This window comes from Aulostomus chinensis, chromosome 10 (assembly GCF_037954235.1).
Source record: "Aulostomus chinensis isolate RoL2024-O1b breed Wild chromosome 10, RoL_Achi_v1.0, whole genome shotgun sequence".
Taxonomy (NCBI): Eukaryota; Metazoa; Chordata; class Actinopteri; order Syngnathiformes; family Aulostomidae; genus Aulostomus; species Aulostomus chinensis.
The window spans coordinates 5505734-5530006 of NC_141329.1; the positions used below are offsets into that span (position 1 = coordinate 5505734).

The following is a 24273-nucleotide window of genomic DNA, read 5'->3' on the forward strand; positions in this document are numbered from 1 at the left end:
TTGGTTGTTTGAAATGTGCATAGAGGTGACTGTGTGTCTTGTGTTGTGGTGCAGTGACAGTAGCTGAGGTGTCTGTGAGCATCTGTTCTTGTTATATAAAGTACAAACAAGTGGCTGGTCTGTACCAATGAGGGAGTGTGCACAAATACATCAGGCTGTAAATCACTGTACTGCTTTAGCCACATATATCTCTTAACACACAAAATGACCAGATTTGAAAAATAAATAAGGTATAAAGGATTGTGCACAAAATAAAATGAACCAGAGTGAGACAGAGATACTTGCAAAGATTCAAGGATTTAGAGGCTGTATGGTCTAATACAGATAAAGGTAGGATGTCTTAATTATATATATATATATATATATATATATATATATATATATATATATATATATATATATATATATGAGTGTGTGTGTGTGTTAGTGTGTGTGTGTGTGTGTGTGTAGAGAGAGAGAGAGCTACACACTGATATTTGACAGACCGACTGAGTAATTAAGAACCAGAAAAAAGGAGATATACATTCACAGTATAGATCAAATGTGGAGATGCTGAATTACGAGGCAGGGGAAGTCTCGGGAGACCTATCGTGTCCCATGCTTTTATTGTGGTGATGATGCACCACGCCACTGGTCCCCTCCTCTCATTAAAGCTTCATGAAGCAAGCTTTGCAAACATTTTATTACAATGACGCCACTGTCTGGCACATTCAAGCCTTGCAGCAGAGTGGTTGTGGAGAGAGGTGCAGTGAAGCAAACCCATCGAGACGTGCATCAGAAGGGGGAAACATAGAAGAGAGAAAGAGTCTGAGAGGCAAAGCCAGGATGGAAGGGTTCTCTCTCTTCATGTAAGGAGAAAGAGGAATCAGTCACACATTTTTGGAACATGCACTCTTTCAGTCCATGTGTTTGTATTGTTGGAGTTTTTATGAGTCATCGGATTATGATGGAGACCTGAGAGAAGAGTGAAAAATCTAAATTGCAATGTCGCAACAAGACAAGTTTTCAAAAGAAAAAAAATTACATTCAGGAGCAGCAACCTCTGCAGTGCTTTCTTTTCCAGATCACAAATTATTCTCTAAGCAAAGACATTTTCCACGCTACAACTGTCAAATCCAATTTTGTATAGATTCTCCTTTGTCCTCGGTGAGTCGAAGAACATCCCGTCTGTCAGTCAAAAGTCATCAGAAGCCAAGTATAATTTTACCTGTCTGTCTCCATATGACAACATGCACCCATCTGACCAAACAGCCCCGGCTGCCTGTGATGTTTTGCCGTTTGAGTCTTCTTCCACTCCGAGTGTTGTTTACGATGTCAAACAGAACTGTTTAGCATTCTATCATTTTGCATTCTGGCTAGCAAGTTGTCCGGGTGTCCCAGTGAAATACTGCAGCTGTCATCATGAAGTTCATCACTCACTCTCATCTCCATAACCATCGTTCATGTTGCTTTGCACTCTAAAACATCAAGTAAAGCCTGGAAATGCTTAACAAACTGTCTAGAAAGACAATAAGCATTTTGACTTTGAGGACAGCATGACTCAGCTCCTGCTGAATGACGCATTCAGAGTACGTAGTATGCTAGTTCTCTGAATTGAAGACGTTTAGCTCCTGTCATAATCGGAGACTAAATCCCTTCCTTATCGCCTCCTGGGTGCAGAGGCCTTGGCTTTGTTTAATTGCCACAAGCCGAACCGTCAAAGCTGCATGTCCCTCAGTGTTTACCCCCACTGAGGCTTATAGCTGATAATGGAATTACTCTCAGTCCCAGGAGGAGGGCGAGAAGGAGGAACAGAAAGAGGAGGCAAGCATAGAGGGAGAACAGATTAAGTGGATGTTGGAAGCTGAAAGAGAAAGGATGGATGCAACGTCGACCATGGAAACAGAGTAGAGGAAAAGGTATGTGATGGAGTGATGCACAAGGAGATCAAAAGAGGGAGAAAAAGAGAAAAGTAGGTAGTGATGATGGCCGGTTGTTGCCAAGAGCAAAGTCTGCAGTCTTACTGTTTACTCCAGTGTGATGTATTGCGAGGTGGAGAGTGAAATATGAACTGGGTACAGCTCAAGCTCAAAACATGTCTGCCTGAAAAATGTAGCTGAAAGGATGGATGGGCGTGAGGATGGAGAGAGGAATGGGAGGATGACAGAGGATGTATATGGACTGGGAGAAACATTAGACTGTGGAAAGAAAAATGAGTTGACACACTTGTTTAGTCAGTGAATTCTTAGAGAGTCAGAATCCTCAGGAATGTCTGATTCATGCATCAAATGCTTCTTTTTGTTCAAATATAGTTTTTGGTAAATCCCCACAGATGGATGACAAAGTGAAGCGGAGAAGAGATTTCGGTGGGAGTGATACAGCAGTGGACGTTTCCACTCTCTTCTCTCTGTCATGGTTGCAAGCTTTTGAAGACTGAGATGCAGTGTTGTAGAGGAAAAGGAATTCACGTGTGTGTGTGTGTGTGTGTGTGTGTGTGTGTGTGTGTGTGTGTGTGTGTGTGTGGTTGTGTGGTCGTGTTTGGATCTTAAGGATTTGAGGCTCTAAACAGGTGGGGTTATTTGACTCCAGTAGAAACTGCCATTCCATATTTGGCATGTGGGAATTTTCTGCTTGTTGGACATTTTGAAAATTGCTTACCAGGAGTTTATAAGCAAGACTGAGATCCACTCATATATATGCAAATGTGCGTGCTTTATCTTCACATGCATATGGGCTCTGTACAATATTGAAGATACATTTTAGGTGCCATGTGCTTGTAAAATTGATTGTGAAATTCTACTTCCAGGACATTTGTCTTCTGCCCCGTTTGTGCTCTTTTGATACTTGCAAAATGAATACAAAGTTCACTCAAATATTATCATATAATATGCTCTGTATCTCTAATTATTTCCCCATTTTCTTCTTTCTTCCATCATCCCCCTCTCTCGCCGTTCTCTACCCTTCTCACATCAGTCTGCTCTCAGTATTCAAGGGGAGTCTTTGCCATCTTCGGCCTTTATGACAAGCGCTCAGTGAACACGCTGACGTCTTTCTGTGGGGCCCTGCACATCAGCCTAGTGACGCCCAGCTTTCCCACTGAAGGAGAGGGTCAATTCACCCTGCAGCTGCGGCCGTCCATCAGGGGGGCTTTGCTGTCACTGTTGGACCACTACGACTGGAACCGATTTGTCTTTCTCTATGATACAGACAGAGGTAAATGGACATGGACATGTATCCACAAATACATTAACAAGGCATTTCAAGATATTTTTTTCCCCATCCCTCTGAAAGAGGTTTAGGTACACTGAGGAACTGAACACTAAAAGTCTGTAAAGTTCAGAGATATGTATGTTTTGATCCTGATAATGATGATCCTTTTATCACCCCCAAGTACAAAATAAAAGCACCAGTCACTACTAATCCCTGGATTCAAGGACTGGGGGAAATGATGTGATTTATTTTCATTGTCACCATCTCTTGGTTTTCGAGCAAAAGAGGCTGTAGCTCAGTTACAGTCTGCTCTCACTGCATATAGCATGCAGGCAGTCAAATAAACTGTAAAACTGCCCAAATGATGGTGTGCAATTAGGCAGAAGCGCTCACCCTGATGAGACGCACCGCTGGAATTGCTACTGCACTCAAAGTTCAAACTCTTTGAAGTTTTACCTCTGTTGCTGCCATCTTGCCGAAATTCAACCAATGGGAAACTAAGAGACTCCATACACGCCGCATTAAAAAAGCAGAATCAGGTGTGGCTACCAGTGTCAATAGTTTGAGCTAATTTTTATCTGGTTATGTAGCATCTTTGTTGGCTAGTTGTACAGCTTTAGATGTGCACCTCAGCTGTGCATCCACAATGCAATAATCCATAATATCACACCTCAAGGTGCTATTTTTTTTTTTTATGAGATGAAGGTAAATTAGCGAGAGCATCAGACGCACCACCAGATATGTACACGCTCTATTGTGGGAATGAGCGCTAACAGGGTAGATCTGCTGTCTTCTAGATGTGGGCCGAAATTCAAAACTGATTTGTGGAAGATTAAAAGTTTTTTTTGCACAAAAAATTATCCATTAATTCAGGTTTCAGTTTGGAACAGAACACTGAGAATAAGCCATCATTTTCTCTTTAATTAAAAGTATTTTTGCCTGCCTCAATTTTACTCTTTATTTTAGCCCTGCACAAAGAAGGCACAATGGTTATGTCCATGGAGCTCCACTGTCCTGATGAAAGCAGTAATAAAGCTGTAATTTGCCACTTCTCATTAAATTTTGCTGCGTTCACCTGCTTTTAATTTAACCTTCCCATTATGAAGTGCACTTATGTAGCAAACACAGTTGTTTTTATCTCTCTCTCTCTCTCCCCCCTTCTCTCTCTCACACAGACATGCACACACACACACACACACACACACACACACACACACACACACACAAATATACAGACCGATTTCCCGCCACAGGGGGAGAAACACGGGTCAAACATGATGCAAAGTCCCCTGGCTATGATAAAGTGGTATGTTAGGGACTCAGACAGTGTGTGTGTGTGTGTGTGTGTGTGTGTTTGGTCTCTCTCTGGATCCCCCTCTGGTCTGGGTTGTCTGGGTTAGCACCCACGGGGGGCAGAGGCATGAAGAGTGGAAACAAGGGCAGGGCCGGGAGAGATAGGTCAGGTGAGTCGCACTCGTGAAGCAGCCAAAAAGAAGGAAAGTAGAAAAGACAGGTGTGAGGAAGAAGAGGAAGAGAAGGAGACAAAGAAGGGGAATAAAACAAGATGATGGGTGGCACGAGGGGTGAGATTAGAGAAAGGGCAGGATGGAGGACAAATAGGCGCGCCTCTGGGGATATACAGCCGTGTATAGCGGGAGAAGAAAGGGTGGAGATATGGGGGGAGGGAAGGAGAAATGGAGCGAAGGATGGATGTGTGGAGTTTGGACTGTGCTCACTTGGCCAAGACAGGGCCCTTCATTATAGGCTCCCATCAGGCCCTGCTGCTGGTAATGTGCTGGAAAATGGGCAGTAACGCTGTGATCTGTTTTATGCTCCCTGCTCTGCTGTGCTACACAAACAGCCTGCTGACACGCACGCATACACACACCTTCACACATACATAGAACGCACACATGCACTCACCAAGACAGTGCACATGTAGTCCAATTACGCCTGCACGGATCAACATAGCCAACACGGAAGACGGTTAAGTCTCAAACACACTTCTTTACAACTTCACATACAATTCTGCATGTGTGATTTATTTGCTTTGCATGTGATTTTTCATCCTGAGATGGACAGTTTGACAGAGGATACAAAAATCATTTGGATGATGAATATGTGACAATACAAGAAAAAATAAGCATAAATATACACGTTGCTCATGTTTAGCTTCTTCTGACCAGTCAAGTTGTCCGTTCATTGACTGCAAGTCACTGGCGGTGCCACCGGCTGCTTATGTGATCATATGAACTTCAGCCAAACCAGTTCAACAGCGCACAAAGAGACACACTCAGCCTGTTCAAAGGTCTATGCCCTCATTTTACATAGAACTTTTCTGTTTCCTTTCCTGATTTTTCCAGCTTGAATGTGTAGCGTTTTTGGTTCACTACCAGCAAAGAAATAGTGACATTTGCGATTTCATTAAAATATCACCATTGAATTGCAGTCTATTGTTCTGGCACATCTTCCTCCTGGTGGTGGATTGGTCAGGAGAGGATTGTTGCTCGCAATGCTAAGTGCTTTACCCTCTGAGTCTGACAGAAAGACATTAGGGTTTCGCTTTAGCAAATGAGATGAGCTGATGAATGTGCTAGAAAGTAATGCACACCTGCAAATGTTTTGTCGATTTCAGCATTTTATGGGGACATATTGAGGTAATTGAGATGAAATATTTTCTCAACGCTGATGGGAATTGTGGGCTTGATACATTACAGCAAAAAATAAAAAAGGCAAAATATAATTGCTTCCTGTTCCAAGTACAGCTCCTCTTGTATCCTTTGAGCTGTTAATTCTTTCCCTCTTTTTTTTTCATTTCTTTTCTCTCTGACTAGGTTATGCAATACTGCAGGCAATTATGGAGAGAGCAGGGCAAAACGGCTGGCAGGTCAGGACACACAAACACATCCCTGGAAACAGGCCAAAATAAACACACACAATTGATTTCATGCCGAATATGTAACTTGCACAACCCCACACGTACATGTAATTACAATTTTGTTTTCAACTTTGTAGTGATGTGCATGAATGACCTTGTTCTTAGATGTCATTTTTCTTTGTACTTACATTTCCTGTGAAAACATGGACGTTAATCCAGGTGAGCGCGATCTGTGTGGAGAGTTTTAATGAGGCAGCGTATCGCCGACTCTTAGAAGACCTGGATCGACGTCAGGAGAGAAAGTTCGTCATTGACCTGGAGCCTGAAAGACTACAGAGCATTCTCGAGCAGGTAATATTATCAATGCGCTGCATTAACCTCGATGCAGCAACTCAACAGGATGAATAGACTGTACAAATACTGGAGTCAGCAGGGTTTGTAGGCACGTAAACCCACCCACAATTTCAGAATAAGTGGTGCTTTCTAAAACGTTTTTTTTTTCTCTCAGATGAAAATTATGTGAAAGGGAAATTAAATAGCAAGTCCAAAAAAAATCAAGGTAGACTGTTTATATAGTTCCTCGTGTCACAGTTGTGGTTGGTACATCCAAGGTCTTTATCTCACAATAGTAACCTCTGACTGCACCCGATAAGACAAGCACTCATTTGTCCAACACCTCTCAAGTGTTGGTTGACTGCTCAAAGATTGTCATTGCCTTAGTTTCAGTTCCATTTTATGCGAGACAGAGGACTCTGCTGGGTATAAATTATTTGTTTGTGGCATTAAAAATATGTTGGCAAGACAGCAAGTAGAAAACATCTTCCTCAGATTCCCTCCAGAATATCCTGGTCTTGCTAAACACTGAAGTCTAAGGGGCAGTCAGAGTTTACTTGTGTCAATTTATCTTGTTTCCACAGCATTTACCATCGTTCAAAACCCTAACAGACCACATTCTCATTGTGGGCAGATAAGTTGCCTTTCTTTTTAGGTGTTTAGTTTTTTTTCTTTTTTTCCCCCCCGAGACGATCACATTCTGTGTTACAAACATGCCAAAAATACAGCATGGAGGGCAGTGACAGTATGAAGGTTGAACGCTGCTTGAACATAGATGAGGTGGAGTTGTGTCTGAGTGCCCGAGTCATGGCAGAAAATGGTGAGATATTACCACATTTACCCGAGTTTTGTGTTTACTCCTGTCGACTGCAGTGTCGTTAAACCCTTTCCCACTGCAGAAATATTCAGATGTTAGCCAGCGGCCACTGTAGAGGGTCGGGAAGCAGAATGTGTCTTTCACCTTTGCTATTTATACTGTGAAAGAGGACTAGTTTGTTCACATTCTGGTAAACGATTATGAGTGAAGATTTTAACACTTTTCGGTGTGCAGTGTCACCCAAACTAGCATCTGGGAGGTCAGATGATGCTCTGTCACATTGATAATGGACACCAAAGGGATGAATTCCTCAGCCAATGATGTAAATTTTCATGGAATGTCGCCTTGTAATTTATGTGTTTTTCTGTTAACAGACACGTCTCCTCATTGCTTTCACAGTCACCGTTCCAAGTACAGTATTGTCCCATAGTATTTTGTTTTTTTCTCATTGTATTACTGCTGCTGTCTGTCAGCTTGTTATAACAACACCTCTTGAGCTTTCTGACATCTGGAAAGAAAAAAAACAATATTTGTATGTTTCTCCCTGGAGAACATTTCATCAGAATGAAAAATGTGACTTCAGTAACAGCTACTGTACGTCAGTGTGTGACTGCGGTAAACACACCATGTTGTCCATTCACACACACCAGAAGTGGGGAGGCCGCTGTGGAGGGTGTGAGGATGACCAAGGGGAAAATGTGAAATAAAGCAGAATAAATATGACATATCCAGGATAAATACAGTGTTCGCTGACGCTATTATTTCACTAAAACTCAACTTGAATCATTTTTTATTAGTTGATTCCATCATCATTAATGATTGATAAAAGCTGTGGCACGGAGGGCACGACCTATTTTAGCTTCCAGAAGAGGCGCACGCCAGATAAAGTTTGACAACCTCGGTGGTGCACAAACACACACACTATATGAAGGCACAAACTCTGCCACCTTACGCTTGTCCAAGTTCATTAGAATATCTGTCTTGCTTGATGGTTGAGACTTGAGCGCTGACAGGAGGCACAGATACGTATATGTGTCTTTGTGTGTGTGTGTGTGTGTGTGTGTGTGTGTGTGTGTGTGTGTGCCCTTTGACTCTGGTTTTTTGTGTAACATCCCATTGGTTCTGCCACCTGTCATCCCTACTGATCATCTGTCTGCACATCTGACAAACTCAATGACACGCAAAGTTACACTCACTGAAATAATCACACAACAATCCCACATACACATATTTGAGAAATGTGTATGTTTATAACACATTTTGTCCGTATAAATCAGGCTGCAAGCAAAGAAAGACACACACACACACACGCACACATGCAGACCTACAGATTTCTAATGCACACAAATTTAAAATGCACATAATTAGACAACTATACCTACGCACACCAGACACACAGACAGACAGACTGTTCCTTAATTGGCTTCCGTGGTGAGTGAACAGACAGACGGAGACACACAAACACACACACACACAAACACACACACACATGCACATGAGTGCATACTGAGACAGGCATACACACACACACACACAGTCAGTGGGCTCTGCAGTGCTGGCACTGGCGAGTGTCCCCGCTTTGAGACAGAGATGCTATCTGTCTGCCTCTGCCAGCTGGGCTCTGTGTGTGTGTGTGTGTGTGTGTGTGTGAATATGTATGTCTGTGTCTGTATTTGTCTATGTCAGTATAGAGCTGAGGTTTCTGCGTGGGTGTAAGAGGCAGAATGTGAACCATTTATTAATTAAGTTGATGAACCGTGTTAATACGGAAATGAGTTTGTCTTAAAAAAAAGTCTCAGAGTGACACCGTTAGAGCAGACACAACAAAACCATGATGAAAACATCATAGAACGTCAGCTTTACGATCATACGACAACAGCAGGCAGCAGCGATGGGGATGAGGTCTGTGGTGCATGAGACTCAGACTGTCACATATACTGCAGGATCTGGGCTCTCAGGTAGTGCAGCGGTCTCTTGTGCTGAACATCAGCAGGGAGGCTGCCGGTTTACTGTAGTTCCCCAAATTGCTTCAGGCTTGATGTGGCATCCACAGACGTACGTATATACATTCATTACTCAAGCAGAAGAAGACATTCTCAAGTAAAAAAAAAGATCTAGTAAAAGAAGTACTGAATCATCCTGTTTAACCAAGTAAAAGCAAGAAGATCAAGGCTATTAAATTTTCTGACACATCACAATTTACAGGTTTCTGACTGTATGAGGGTGTGCATTCTGGTTGCTGCACTAGCGCCACCTCTGGTCAGTCAGAGTGTCTTTTTCAGGGGGAGTGGCATTTTTATCCAATTAGCTGCATGCACATGTGACGGAGGATTTATGATTCTGCTCATGTTCTCTTCATTTCTCCCAAGTGATTTCAATGGCTTGAACTTAATCAATATGAATGAAATGAGTTTTTGCATCCATGTCCATTTCTTAGTTCGTCACCCAGAGCATTTTGTGAATCTATGTTTGTCTGAACCTTTAAACAGTGAAGGCTTTTTCTGTTTTTTCTTGTGATCAGGCAGGTGGAGTAATCTTTAACGCTCCAGAAGCTCGATAAATGTTCCAAAAGACAGCAATGTCTGAACCGGAAAGTTAGAGAGGACAAGTGAAGCCCTTACAGGCTCATCACTTCCTCTGCTTTTGATCAGGATAGAAAATAATGAGGACTCTGCTGCCCTGGAGTGAGCTGTTCCAACTAATCGTAAATTCATCATTAAGTTTGTGCGTTAAGTCTTTCTTGGGGTCATGATTACTATTAATTGGTTGCAGTTGGGTAATTTACTAAATCAGGCTGTGCAGTTCAAACTAAAGAAGTGTCTTATCTAGTATAGTTGAATAATGTCCAAGAAACATCTCTGGCTCTTCTCAGTACCACAAGCTGTGTTATTACATCCAAATATTGCAGTTTTAGGGGCTGTAATACATAATCAACATAATTGTCAGTCCCTTTTAGATGAGTTTCATCTATATCTGCATACTCAGGAAATATGTGTGCAATTTAAGTTGGTACATGCCAAGAGATTCCAGCGAGAGAGTTATTCATGTAACATTTTGTGCAATCTGAGGGACTGTTTTAAGAAGAAAAATAGAAAAGGGAATTAATAACATTTTCTGTCACTTGTTCTATCTCTCCAGGCTGTCAGCGTGGGCAAACATGTAAAAGGCTACCATTACATCGTAGCAAACCTGGTAAGACTCATCTCAAGTTAATGTATTGATGATGTGAAATATGATAATTACATTTTTTTATTATGTGGAGAGAAAAAAACACTGCATGGTCTGAAAATGGACACCTGTATCAGCCATAACGCGCAATCAAATTTTATTTTTTTTTGTGTCCCAATGCTGATATAAGATATTATGATTCAATTTGGATGGTATTTTATTTTATCGCTCTCCTTAAGTTGCAACTATAGATAGCTACTGGACACCACATCTGTAAATTGAGCATTACCTCACCCTTAATCGCAAAATCTGTTCCGAGGCTCCTCTCACTGGGACGATTTAAAAGGGGCCTGTAAGTTCAGGTCACACTAGTTAGGCTCTCAGAGCTTTTAGCAATTAGCATCCATCAAACCTGGATAACTTTCAAACGTGTCCACTCACGTCTGACTCTGGCCCTTTCTAAAAAGGAAATCCCTCTTTTCCACCTTCTCACTGTATTGTATCACTCCACATGTAGTTCTTGCCTGTTAATGTTAAGTCAAAGTATGAGCATGCAGGTGAACTGCAGTGTGAGGAGTAAACCTGGGTGCTCAAGCTCCATCTTTCTTCCTTTCAGGGTTTTAAGGACATATCTCTGGAGAGGTTCATGCACGGTGGGGCCAATGTGACTGGTTTCCAGCTGGTGGACTTCAGCAAGCCAATAGTCATTAAACTGATGCAACGCTGGAATAAACTTGATCAGAGAGAATACCCTGGATCTGAAAGCCCACCAAAGGTAATCAATTTGCCTAATAGACTGATAGAACATGCGCATATAAACCAACGTTGTATAATAATAATAATGCACATTTTCAGTGCAAACGTGCTGCGGAAAGGTGGCACTGGTGCATCTTTTGTACTCCTAAACTGAATGATCACCTTCACAAGTGTCCAAAGAATGTTGCATTTGCTTCTTTGGGAACATTTTTAGCTCACAATTGTTGGCTGATACAATGACCATACAGATTCCATTGAAGGTCACAGAGAATGAAAATCATCGTTTTTGTGTTTTTGGTGTTTATTCAACGTCCCCCAGTTGTGGGGAATACACACAAAGTGTGAGGCAGTGTCATAAGCTCTGTTTGAAGTATTTCCCCTTTTTTGAATCGCCGCGGGAAAATGGACCAGTGCGTTTTTGGCTGAAGTGTTACGTCACAGTTCAGTCAGTGCCCCCCGCTCACACACACTAAACCCACCCCTTTCACACACGCCCCTTCGACATATTTCGGGAGGGGGCGATTATGCGAGCGAGCCGAGTGAGTGCAGCTCTCTCGTGTTGCTCGCTCGCACGACACAAACTGGAGCCTGCAGCAGCACTGACTGACTGAGCAGATTGATTGAATGAATGATAGAATTGAGACCTTTGTTTTATCTGCGCTGTCTGTCGCTAGCTGGCCTGGCCTGGCTTGAGGGGGAAGCAATCTCGCCAGCCAGGCAGGCTACCAAGGGGCCAGGCCACCGGGAAAACTCCCGGTTGTCCCGATGGCCACCCCGCCACTGCATATATGGCTGGATCCGCGAATGGGCTGTGGCTTCTTGGTATCTTATCTTACCAATGTTGTTGTATGATATGGAATGTTGTCAATTGACAGTAGCAGTCACACTTAGCACCGGCGACAGTTAGCCGAGAAAGTGGGAGTACTTTCTTTTCAGTGACAGTGAGGGCAGCCAATCACCGAGTAGTAGTTAAATGAGGTTGCCAGATAAACAACGGCAATCGATCGCCGTCAACTCATGCACTTGCATAAATAATGAGGTTGCCAGATACGGTCAGAAATGACCCCAATAGGGACAAACGACGCATTCTAAACCCAACATGGTAACATAGCGGTTTCAGAGAGCCTTTAGGAAGGTTCTGAGCCATTACAGACCCAACCATTTATTGTGGGGTTACATATCACACCACAGAACAAGAAGTAATACCCTGTTCAACCACTCTATGGCACCTTTAACTGGTTTGCCTGCACATTTTTACCTCCTATTTACTCCAACTGCAACACATCTTCGCAATCTGTATCTTCTGCATCCTCAGTGTCCATTTACTCTCCCAGTCCCTGACTCTTTCATTTTAGTCTTACTTTATTGAAGTTCTTAACTCCTCATCCTTGCCCTCATTTCTACATCAGCATCACCTCTGTTGACCTGGGTACTGGACCTGCTTGCATCTCTCTCTCTCTCTCTCTCTCTCTCTCTCTCTCTCTCTCTCTCTCTCTCTCTCTCTCTCACTCACTCACTCACATACACACACACACACACACACACAATACGGTAACCATTAAAGAAAGTACCACACACAAGTCTTTCTACACAGATGTTCATATTATCTATTATTGGCATAGCATTCTTCAACCAGGGACAAATCTTAATTGGCTAATCAGCATTTTTAGGGTCACCTAATGAATTCTTATTAGCTCTCAGTTAATGGAAGTGTGCAGTGAACATGCTTAGATACACAAAATAAATAAATGGATAAATTAAAGAGGTAAATGGTAAACAAAACTGCTGGCTTGAAGTGCAGATATCATCTGATACATTGTGAATTCAAATGCTCTTTTCTGTTTGCAACTGCCAAACATGATGAACCTCTGACTTTTGCAAACAAAGTAATGCAGTCTTCATGATTTAAGCACCGACAGAAATCCAGATTTCCCCGGTAACAGCGAATTGCTCTTGGCTCATTGGTGCTATGTAAAAACAGAGCTAACTTAGCCTTGGGCCAGGTAGGAGCCTCCAGCCAAGTCCATCTCTGGTCTAATAATGTGCAGAGTTAAGAGCTGTACTGGGACTTGTCCCCTTTTACACTGGGGACTGGATTTGGAGCTAGCTGCTTTTGCCCATCAATCAAAATCTCTTAACCCAGTGATTCTCAGCTGGTGTGCCCTGAAATGAGCTCTGGTGCGCCTAAAGATTTTCTCGTGAAATGTAATAAAAATGATCAGTGGCCTGGCAAAGTAATATATTAACTTCATCATAATTCAAACACATTGCCTATGATCACACATATTTTCTCCAAGTTAAGAGCTTTTGGGGCCTTTTCATTTGATCCTTTTCCACATGCTTACCCTATTCCCTATGATCAGAATATAAATAGCTTTGCATATTTAACAGAAAATGGGCTGCCTTCATCAGTATTTGTCCATGTGTAAAATATTTTTATGTCAAAAACCCAGTGTGGAGTGAATGTTATTATTTAATGTGCATGTCCAAATTGCTTAAAAGCTGCTGTCTTAATTTTTCATTTAATTTTCTCATCTTATTTGACAAGAAAAAAAACAGTATAATGAAGGTGTGTGGTTTTCAGTGTGCCATTAAACCTGCCTCTGCTATAGTTTGAGGTATGCTCAAATGATGCACAATCTTTTAACAAAAGCAGATTTCGATGGATTGTGAAACCGTTGCACACGTAGTTTGTTGTCCTGTTAGACCGCTCACATCATCAGGTTCAGGACCTGCTTGCCTGATCCCTGGTCCCACGCCCCCGCCTCTATCCCAATTTAAAATAAAAAATTAGCCTGACTGCACGTTTGGAATATTCAACATGTAGTAGCCCTCCCATCTATGATCTGGTTCATCAGTTAACTTGTCTGTATCAGGAGTAAATGCAGGAAAAGTGAGAAGAGATTACGTATGTATGTGCGCGCACACACACACACACACACACACACACACACACACAGTGAACAGTGCTGTATATGTTTCTGGTACACCAGTTTAATCTATATTCAGGTGCTGTAATTGCTTATAAATGGAAAATGAACGGAACATGTGACTACTTACAGATTTTTCAAAGCTGTTCTTGACATTGATGATGACTTGTATAAAGAGAAATACATAGATAAATGTCAAATGATAATAATGTCTAAATGTCTAATAATGTCTCTGGAACCACCAGTCTGCAGTAGCATCACGGAAAACTACAACGTGTGACTCTAAACGACTATCAGCATGACTGAAATGACCAAATGTGACTTGGCGTGTCAGAAATAAAAACCATTTGTTGTCTTGCCACTTATATTTTTTTCTGCAACATATTAGGAAGTAAATATTTGTACAACTTGAATGTGGACACGTTAAGTCTGGAATACACTCAAGTTCAAACCACTTTGTAATCTTAAAGGGGATGAATTCATGCTACATATGAAGATTAATGTCTTGACAGCAAACATCATGTATTCTGGTGAAATATTCCAACCATCCACGGTGAACATTCATGAGTGAGGATCCCTTTCTTGGGATGGGATGAGACATGCAGATATCAGTACTCAAAATGCAGTATTTGTGTCTGTGGTGAAGGTGACTTTATTTTTGTTCTGAATGTCATTGAGAGCTCTGGTTCTTACTGTGATAAATGCAGTAACCTGCATATGTTTGAGTTTAAACTAGGATTCACGTTTGGGACGATAACTGATTTTTCACTCATTCAGCTGAATGTCGATGATAGTTCAGTTTTTTCTAGACACGCTGAAATCATTCTCTCTCCCTGAAGCTGTTTCTGTCTCCGCCCCTGACTCAAATACAACATATAGTATGTGAGTTGGCTCAATTTGGTGTTGTTGTGGCTATTTTCTCCTATATTTGGATTCTATAGTAGTCATCTGTCAGTCAGACGGCTAAAGTCGTCTTCAGTTTCAAAGGAGAGACATGAAAAGAGGATGACATGGTTGTGCAGCCTCCCAGAACAGCCCTTGTGGGATTAGAATCAAGGGATGTCTGTAAGAGAGAGAAAACTACCTGCAGAGGCGTGGAGCGCATCCGCTGAATTTCTCAGTCGACTTCCCTCTTTCCTCCTATTTTCATCTCTCCACGTGCGTCTGCTGTGATGTGAAGGCAGCCTGCTGTGTGTTTGACTGCCTCTGTGCTTCTGTGCTGGGTGGGGGTGGAGCGGCTGAGTGTGTGGTGATGTACCCTGCTGCGCTGTCTTACATATAATGAATTTGTCAAATAGCCTGTCCAGGCCACCACTTTAAGTCAAATTTTTGAGCGACTTGCATCAGGGAACAGTTATTAACATCTTGTAATTTTTTCTCTTACTCATATCACTGCATTCTCTGTCTTCACATCCTGTTTTTTTTAAATATAGCACCATTTATCAAAGGGAATTCCCTGACAAAGTGGATTTCATGAACAGGTTTACAATATGATTTAAACACCCTTTAATGTAATTTTAATGGTTTAAAGAGCCTGCTCGGTGACGGTATTTGAAAACTATAAGCCTGTCCAAGACTGACATATTTACAGCAGCGGTACTGTACATTTGCAGTTGTGTGGATTGATGTTCACTGGTTAACTGTGGAAGTCAAATAAAAGTCAGGGTGGTGAGTTTGACTGAGGCTCTGGTCAGCAGATGAGCTCTTATGAGGGGCTCATGTCGTACGCGACCCCGTACAGCTGGTGTCAGTTCCTTCTCACTCTGCAACATTGTGATATTCTTAGTTTTGTAAAGCAGTTGCATACCTCTCCTGAACTTTCACCCTCAAAACCATTCAAAACATTGTGTGACTACACTGACCATTCAAAATATAAAATTTATGATGGTGAATGTGAGTCTCCTCGGTTTTTTGTGAAAATTACATAGGAATAACAATTCATAATGTTTTCAGTAAAAATCTAAAAATGGGACTAATATCAGACCCTTAACATGATAAGCGGTTGAAAATGGATGGATGGATGGATTCTATCTTCAGTGTGCATGCCTGTTTAAGCATGCATCTATGTAGCTAAGTGTATGGTGTAGGGATGTTACGATCGTAGAAATTTAGTACAAATACCACTGATTTTCAGTGGTGTTATTTTTTTTAAATAATTGTATGTTTTTTGTAAAAGCAGTTTTAGTTGGACCTTCTTTCTGTGAGCCACCAGCACAAACCACTGAGTAACTGTGCCGCCCACGCCAAGATAAAGTGTCAGGCCACCACAAACCAGAAGAGCTCTCAAGCCCAGTGGATGGGGGGTATGGTCATCCTGGCAGAGAGCACCTCTAGATGATCTCTGAGCGACACCGTATTGATTTACTGCTACTCTAGCCACTCAGAGGGAACATGTAGAACCAGACCATACAGCATAACAACAAAAGCACAGGTTGGGCTTTCAGGTCCTTTACCTTTCTCTTGCACGTGCTTAGTCATCAAGAGTACAGGGAAGGACAGATTGCCGGGTCATATCTTTTTCTGCCAGGCCACGGCAACGCTCCTCAAAGAAATGATAACATTTTCCTTCCCATCTTCTTTCTCTGTCTGCACTATAATCTTCAGTACACTTCGTCTCTAACTTATGATGGCGTCCTTGTGATGGCTGAAGCCTTCCGCACTCTTCGCCGTCAGAAGATTGACATTAGTCGACGTGGAAACGCTGGTGACTGTCTGGCCAACCCAGCTGCTCCTTGGAACCAAGGAATAGACATGGAGCGTGCACTCAAACAGGTTGCTGTACAGTTTGGGTTTCGAAAAATTAGGTTTTTCTTTGTCAAAGATCAATCTCAACGCTCAGTCTTTTATTTTTTTTCTCTTCTCCTCATTGTTATTCTTGCTTTGAATCCAGGTGCGCATTCAGGGCCTGACAGGCAATATTCAGTTTGATCACTACGGTCGGAGGATCAACTACACCATGGATGTGTTTGAATTGAAGAGCAACGGACCACGCAAGGTAGGATTGGAAACAATTAACTATTTACAATATATAACAATAGATTTTGTGGCAATTCAACCTAAAGATAGCAGAAAATCAGACTTAAAAGAGAACAATGGTACATAAAGATGTATAATTCATCATTGTAGCTCTTGAGTGGCCGAAGAGAGGGATGACTATAATTGTCACAAGAATATAAAACTAAAGAGAGTAAAAAAAGTTATATTTTTTGGCCTCAATTTTTTTTCACTCTCCAACTTGATCTCCCACAACCCTCAATCAATATCTTACTGCAGGTATAAATATCTTAACGTTACTGAAATGTAATAATTGCAGCATGTACTTTTAACAGCCTTTTTGGAGAGTTCATCAAAGAGGAGGTCTCTGACACGCCTGGGAAATATAAAACTTGTGATGCAAAGGCGTTAAAAACAAGTTTCAAAAAGTTGGACGATAATGGACAGGCTGAACTAAATAACTTTTTTTTTTTAATTACTGGGAGAAATGGGACACATATGGCACTTATATGATAAGTCAGACTATCTTAGGCAAGATGTCTGTGTAGGTTCTCATTCATCCAGGTCATCGTAGATCGAAGCGAAGTCAAATCTGGTCAACTGGACGTAAGTTTATCTTGAAGACGTTTCACCTCTCATCCGAGAGGCTTCTTCAGTTCTAGTGAAGAGTGTGGAAGTATAAGTATAAGCTGGAGTTTCCACACTCTTCACTAGAACTGAAGAAGCCTCTCGGATGAGAGGTGAAACGTCTTCAAGATAAACTTACGTCCAGTTGACCAGATTTTACTTCGCTTCGATCAGACTATCTTCCAGCTTCCCAAGTATTCCTTTGGCAGTCGTGTGTTTTTATTGAAAGTTCTTGGCTCCCTCTTAATGTCTGTCATTATATTTCCAAGGGGAAATTTGTGAGTGAGCTCATGGGGTTGACTAATTTTTTTTTGTGGTAACTTTCACTTTCTATTCTTTTTTTCACCCATCTAGCATAGCTTTTAGCATTTTTACGTCTCTTGTATGTTGTTGTTTGAAGCCATCATTGTGCTACAAAGACTTGAGCTATTTCTTCTTTAACACTCTTCTCTCTTTTCGCCCCATTGCTTCTCTCAGATTGGCTACTGGAATGACATAGACAAACTTGTGTTGGTCCAGAATGAAAACGCTTTGTCCAATGACAGCTCAGCGATGGAGAACCGGACTGTCGTTGTGACAACCATCATGGTAATCTAACTCTCTGACTGATTTCACGTCTGTGTAGTTTCAGAGCAGTTTGAGTCGTCCCTTCACTCTGATAATCAGTTATTTTTTTTACAGTCAAATTTAACTTTCTCACACCTGATTTTCCAGCTACCATCAGTCTGGTGTGGAGGTGCAATAACATGATGTACTGTCCATTCAATAGATGCAATAAGATACAAAATGTGATAGCAGTCGCAAACAGAAGGAGCGTCTGACAGAGATTAGCCAGAGGTGATGAGGTGTGCTGCAGAAATGTCTTTTTCACATGTAAGCTACAGCTGAAGTCTTAGCTGGATGCTTGTGTTTATTCTGCCAGAGACATAAAAAGTCTCATTTGTGTCTGAATGCCTGGTGATGAAGTACAAAAGGAGTTTTTGTTAAGAAAAATCCGGCCTTGAGCTCTACAAATTGAAGTGAGCACTCAGACCGCAATGGAGTGGCACAATTACACTCTAATGTCTCATTAGTGGGCATATCCAAAACTGACCTCAGATCAGCATTTAGAAGTGACCTCAGCTCGGTTCATTCTAATGGCTTTCACATAGCACCAGCCTGCAGTCAGCTTAATTATTTCTATTTATTCGACAAACAAGGGTAAAGGAAGGCTGATCGGTGTATTTGTGAACATTCTCTGCTTACATCTGATTTCACTTCACCCATCTGCAGCCTCTTTGTGGTAGCCATCCCTTTCCTGTAAATGCAATTAGGCTAATTCAATTGAGCATGCAAAATGATGCAAGTGAAAGCAAATCAAAGGGCTAATTTCTACCCAGAAATACAACAAGGCCCAGATGCTTGGGCATGTCAGCATTCAGTATTTCATTTCAAGTCACACTTAGTGTCATGTCAAACACCTCAACATGGTAAAGCAGATGATACAGTGGAGGCCACTAGTGCCTCCTGTGGTCAAACATGGTTGTAACCAGTCAGGCATGGAGGGATCCAGCATGCTGCAGGAGTTGAGAAAAACGAATTCCGCTGGACTAAATGTCCCGAGTGACTGCCACGCCTCCACACATGCACACATCAGCTGGAGAAGCCCAGTTCAGTGTGTGTTGTGGTGGGTACTGCAACACAAGCAAATGCAAACAGATGATCAACGATATAAAAGGAGAAGTTGTGATTCTTTTATATATATATATATATATATATATATATATATATATATATATATATAAAATGTACCATTATTGTTAGAATCTGTGTGTCTGCTGTTTCTACTCCTAACTGCATCATTGTTTGTGGTTGTAAAAGATGTTTGGCGTTACTGTATATGTCTTTTCGATGATTTTTCCTTCCCATTTTCTCCCCAACCATGTCTGTCCTCTTTCTCTCCCCTGACTTTATCTGTCCTGATGTTCCTCTTTGATTCCTCTCATCTCTTCATCTTCAACAACCTTTTTGTGTTTACCTTCATGTCCCCTACATATTTCTCTGTGGATGGTGACCTCAGCAGACCTTGGCTAACGTTAGCTCAGCCACCTCCTCCTCTTTGCAGCCTCTGATGAAGAAGAAACCTCTGCTGCAACACTGATGCCGGGTCTGCAGACAGAGCGACAGACTGAAACAGAGTCACCTGGGTCACTGGCCTTTGGGAAAGACTGAGGACAAAAAGACTGATAGACTGAATGTCTCTAAAGCTCTGTACATAGATGTCTTTTGCTTATGATTTGTCATGACTCACGTTATCTTGATGTGTATTTTCTTTAAAAAAGTTATTATTGCCTAGATGTGGCTTCATGCACGACACTGCGATGTCTTGCTTATTGTTTCTCTGTCCTTATCATATGGGAAAAGCCACAGATTGACAGGAGCTCTGCTGGGGATTCTTAAAATCCAGATTATTTCCATCTTCAAGGACCCCAGAATCCCAAGTACTTTTGTTTATCTATTTTTAAAAAAGCCCTTTAACTGTTTGTTTAAAAAAAAACACACACACACAAAAGGGAGGAGGTATACAGTACACAAGCACAAGCCTTTGTGGCAGATCTTACGTACACACCGAGCACTAATGTGACACCAACACCAGCATTATTAGTACCCAGCAGACAAACTCTAGTGTACCCATTCACACACAGACCAGCTACCATGTAGATAATTTGCCATTTGCACAAACAGAGGCAGCAAAGGTACACTGATGAGGATTGGTTATTAATGCTAAATTCAGACTAAATCCAGCCCTGTGGCATAAACATAGGTTCTCTCATTCATTGTGATGTGGTTAGTGCATTTTAGCTGCAGGAGCTGGTGCCTCAAAACAGAAGAGTTGGACCAGAGTCAGCTTTCGGAGAAACACAACCTGACATCAGGCCGGCAGACCGGCAGACGCCCACGGGAAGTAGTTACCATTACCGTGCAACATTGTAGCATTCTGCTGTTTCCCAAGCAACAGAGAACATAGAGGAGATGCTGTGCAACCCTGCCCTGAGGGGGTACAAAGATGTAAATCAGCATGCAAATGCATGGCGTTGTATTGCTACCAATGTGTGGGTCTCTGGGTACGGAAGCTTACAGACACGTCACAAACAAGAACAACTCAGTGACAACCCCCCACCGCAGCACAACTGCCGCAGCGCTAGATATCATCTGAAACAGCCTGATGGCATGTCCCTCCTCCTCCTACAGTCTCAAAACCCTCCGGGGAAAATGCAGTGAAGCCAGCATTTACAGTTTGTGATCCAAATGTGAAAATTAAAATAATTTGACACAAAGTTTTGAAAACATTGACTGACATTGTAACTGAGGGTAATGTAGCTAACCACAAGTGCCCATTAGCTCACATACTAATCAGCTAAGCAGTTTTTGACTGACAGTTGATTATTTGTTGGATTTACCACAAAGAATGATTTTGGTCTACCAGTTTGTCTCCTGGTGTTGCTGTACTGGAGCAGCTGACTGACTTGTAAGGGTCTGGCTTGCTGAAAAAAAAACGCAACGCTGTTGTCGGTGAAGATTGTCAGTCATCCAGGTCATGGATGGATGAGTTAGGCGTAGGCAACTGGAATTCTTTTTGGTGTAGAAGATGTTTCACCTCTGATCCAATAGGCTTCTTCAATTCTGAAGGAAGGTGAACAAATCCAGATGTTTCATCTCTTATCCAAGGTGCCTGATGAGTGACTCCTGACGAGCCACTTACCAGGTCCTTCGTGATTCAGATGATTCACAGGCTGAGAAGGGTCCCAAGGACACTCTGGCCAAGCCCCCAAGTGATGCTATTGGCTATCCCAGCCAAAATTTGGTGAGAGGCGGGGTACACCTTGGCGTCAGGGAGGAGCAATTAAGGGCTCAGTTTCTTGCTCAAGGACACTTTGACATGGTCACTGGAGGAAGTGAGGATCGAAGAGGTGAAACATCGTCTTCACCAAAAAGTCCAGTTGCCTACGCCTAACTCTTAGACCTGTAACGCTGCTGTCCCGCAACAAACCGATGACTTGGGTTCGTGAGTGGAGTGATTCTCAGCTGGTTGAAAGACTGACTCAACTGCTCTACTCTTTTTTTTTTTTTTTTTGGTAGCCTCGAGAAAGCCATGCTGACTCACCGGCCAAATATGTCATTGGCTAGATGATGTACGGTAATTGCAGTAATGAATGAATGAATGGACTGATTGTGTCTAACTGACCGCCTGCCTTGCCTCTGTGGCCAGCTGAATGGAGCGCTCGCAGGCTGATTAAATGTCTCAGCAGTTAGCTAACTCCTTCCATGACAATCTGGCATCTGAAATGCTGAACTGATGTTTGGTTTGCCGACTGAATGAATGACTGGACAGTCCAGGGACTGTCCAACTGGGTGCCTGCCTTTTTTTACTGGCTGGCTAACTGGCTTACATGGCAAGTCTTGACTGCCTTTTTTGGCTCCAATGTGAAGCACTTCATGTCTTATCAGCCCAAACCATTTGCTTCTACAAAGCCATTCTCCCTTTTTCGCCCAGCAATTTTCCTGTTTCATGTCTGCTTTTTCAGCCCATCCCCTCTTGCTCCTTCTATCTCTCCTTATACTCTTTCTTTATCTCTCCTTCACACTTCCATACTTTCCCTCTCTATTTATCCTCATCCTCCCCATAGATATCTCCGTTTGCATTCTGATCTGGCCCTTCATCTTTCGTCTGTATGCAGCCCCACATCACTATTGCACTTGCTCGAGACCTCTTTCTTTTCCATTCAACCTGCTGATCTTTGCTCCAATTTACGCCCATTTTTCATCCATTTTTCACATTCCCTTTCTTTCCATGTCCTGCTATGACTTGTGATGCCGCAATAGGCAACAAACAAGCATGACACTGTCCCCCAGCGCTAAATACATGCACTAACATGCAGTGCACACACATAAACACTCAGCACAGGCGCTCCTACCTTCACACCGAGACAAAGGCGTCTGAGGCAAACTGATAACAAACCTTAAGGAGACTTTGAAGTGAAACAGCGCCACTGTTCGCAGAGTTCCTGCTGGCAAGAGTGTGTTCTCTGTGTGTGTTTGTGTATATAGTTGCTTGCGTAATACGAAATTGACTCTACAAAGTAGACTGCTCTTATTTGAAATACTTCACCATCTAATACCGTAGACCAGAGTGTGATTGGACGGAGGAGGCATAAGAGATGATCACATTCTGCTTCTTAACACAAAGTAAGACCTCCTTCAGGGTTCATGATTCAAATGGAAAAGTGAGGTAAAGTAGCATTTTGGCCTTTCTTTTTTAAGCTCCTGATGAGACAGTTCAAATTGCAGTTTCCAAATGAGCTTACACAAAATACAGTTGTCATCTTGGTGTCATTCACCTGAAAACTGATCAATGACACCTACAGTAGAATAATCCCTCATCCACACAAGACTAATATCTTGTTCCTGTCAGTACCATTTGTCCATGTGTCTGCAATCATGAGCCAGAGCAGCCATTAATATGCTGTAAGTTTGGATGTTGGCAAATTCAAAATATGTATTTGGTTACATTACATGATGATTGCAAACCATAGAAATTTGATCTGCATCTCTAAATCACTCTTCCTTTTACCTCTTAAAAAAAAAGCACTTAAGCTCTCGTTTGTTTTCTTCTTGAGATTTTCCTCACAACTGAACAGTTTGAATGGCTGCACTGATTTATCAGAGTATGTTTTGCTGTTCAGCAACATTATGCTTCATGTTGTCAGGGGAATGAGCGCCCCGCGGACCCGCTAATGTCTCTGATAATGTCATTTCAGGAGAAACGTGTTTATATGTTCTGACACTGAGCACAATGGGGCAAATCTCATTATCATTTGATGATAATGTTGATGGTGAGAAAGGTGAAAAAAATGTCGAGAAATGTTCTACATAAATAAAATTAAAAAAAAAAAATCCAACTCACCATGTTGGTTGGATTTAAATATATTTTGTCTGAACAAACAGAACTGATGAGTGAATTATTGAATTAAGAACTATGATGTGTATTTTTTCTTCAAAATGTATATTTGTTTCTCAATCTTTCATATCTTTCACATTATTGCCACTGTATAATTTACATTTGATGCTGTCTGCTGATGCTCAAAGGAATATGCACATGTAAAAGAATACTGACATTGTTGCGTAACACTGTGAGTTGCTCAAGCTGATGAAGTCCTCACTCTGGTTTAGAGAAATCTACTTTAAGACATTTAGATTTAGTTCAGTGTTGAGTTTTATTATTTGATCGTTGTTTCCATAGTACGATTTATTGTATAATGCCTGCCTGCTTCTGAACTTTCAATGTATTTTAATATCCTGGATTGTAGATTGTTCTGTCAGTTCCTTACAAATCTTTCTTGCCCGGATTTTATTGCTTGTGTGACCCATTTTTGACTGTTGGTATGAACCAATTTCCTGAATGAACAATTCAAAATGGTATTTTTTTTGTTGTCTTTTATTATCTTCATAAACGGTTTCATAGTTTGGGAGTGTCGGATATTATAAAAGCCTGTTTGATTAATTAGATGAGATTAGTCTTTGATTAAAAGGGGTTCAATCGC

General features: G+C 41.8%; 1 protein-coding gene across 5 annotated transcripts in view; it reads left to right on the top strand.

Moving 5' to 3' along the window:
• gria4a (glutamate receptor, ionotropic, AMPA 4a) overlaps window positions 1-24273 on the top strand; it is a 99312-nt gene that overhangs the window by 40066 nt on the left and 34973 nt on the right. For all 5 annotated transcript variants that reach the window (XM_086215733.1, XM_086215734.1, XM_086215735.1 and 2 more), the window contains exons 3-10: window positions 2953-3192; window positions 6024-6076; window positions 6287-6418; window positions 10356-10409; window positions 11002-11160; window positions 16676-16843; window positions 16962-17066; window positions 18170-18280. In XM_086215733.1, the coding sequence (XP_086071859.1) occupies window positions 2953-3192; window positions 6024-6076; window positions 6287-6418; window positions 10356-10409; window positions 11002-11160; window positions 16676-16843; window positions 16962-17066; window positions 18170-18280 (1022 nt within the window). The remainder of the gene's footprint in view (window positions 1-2952; window positions 3193-6023; window positions 6077-6286; window positions 6419-10355; window positions 10410-11001; window positions 11161-16675; window positions 16844-16961; window positions 17067-18169; window positions 18281-24273) is intronic.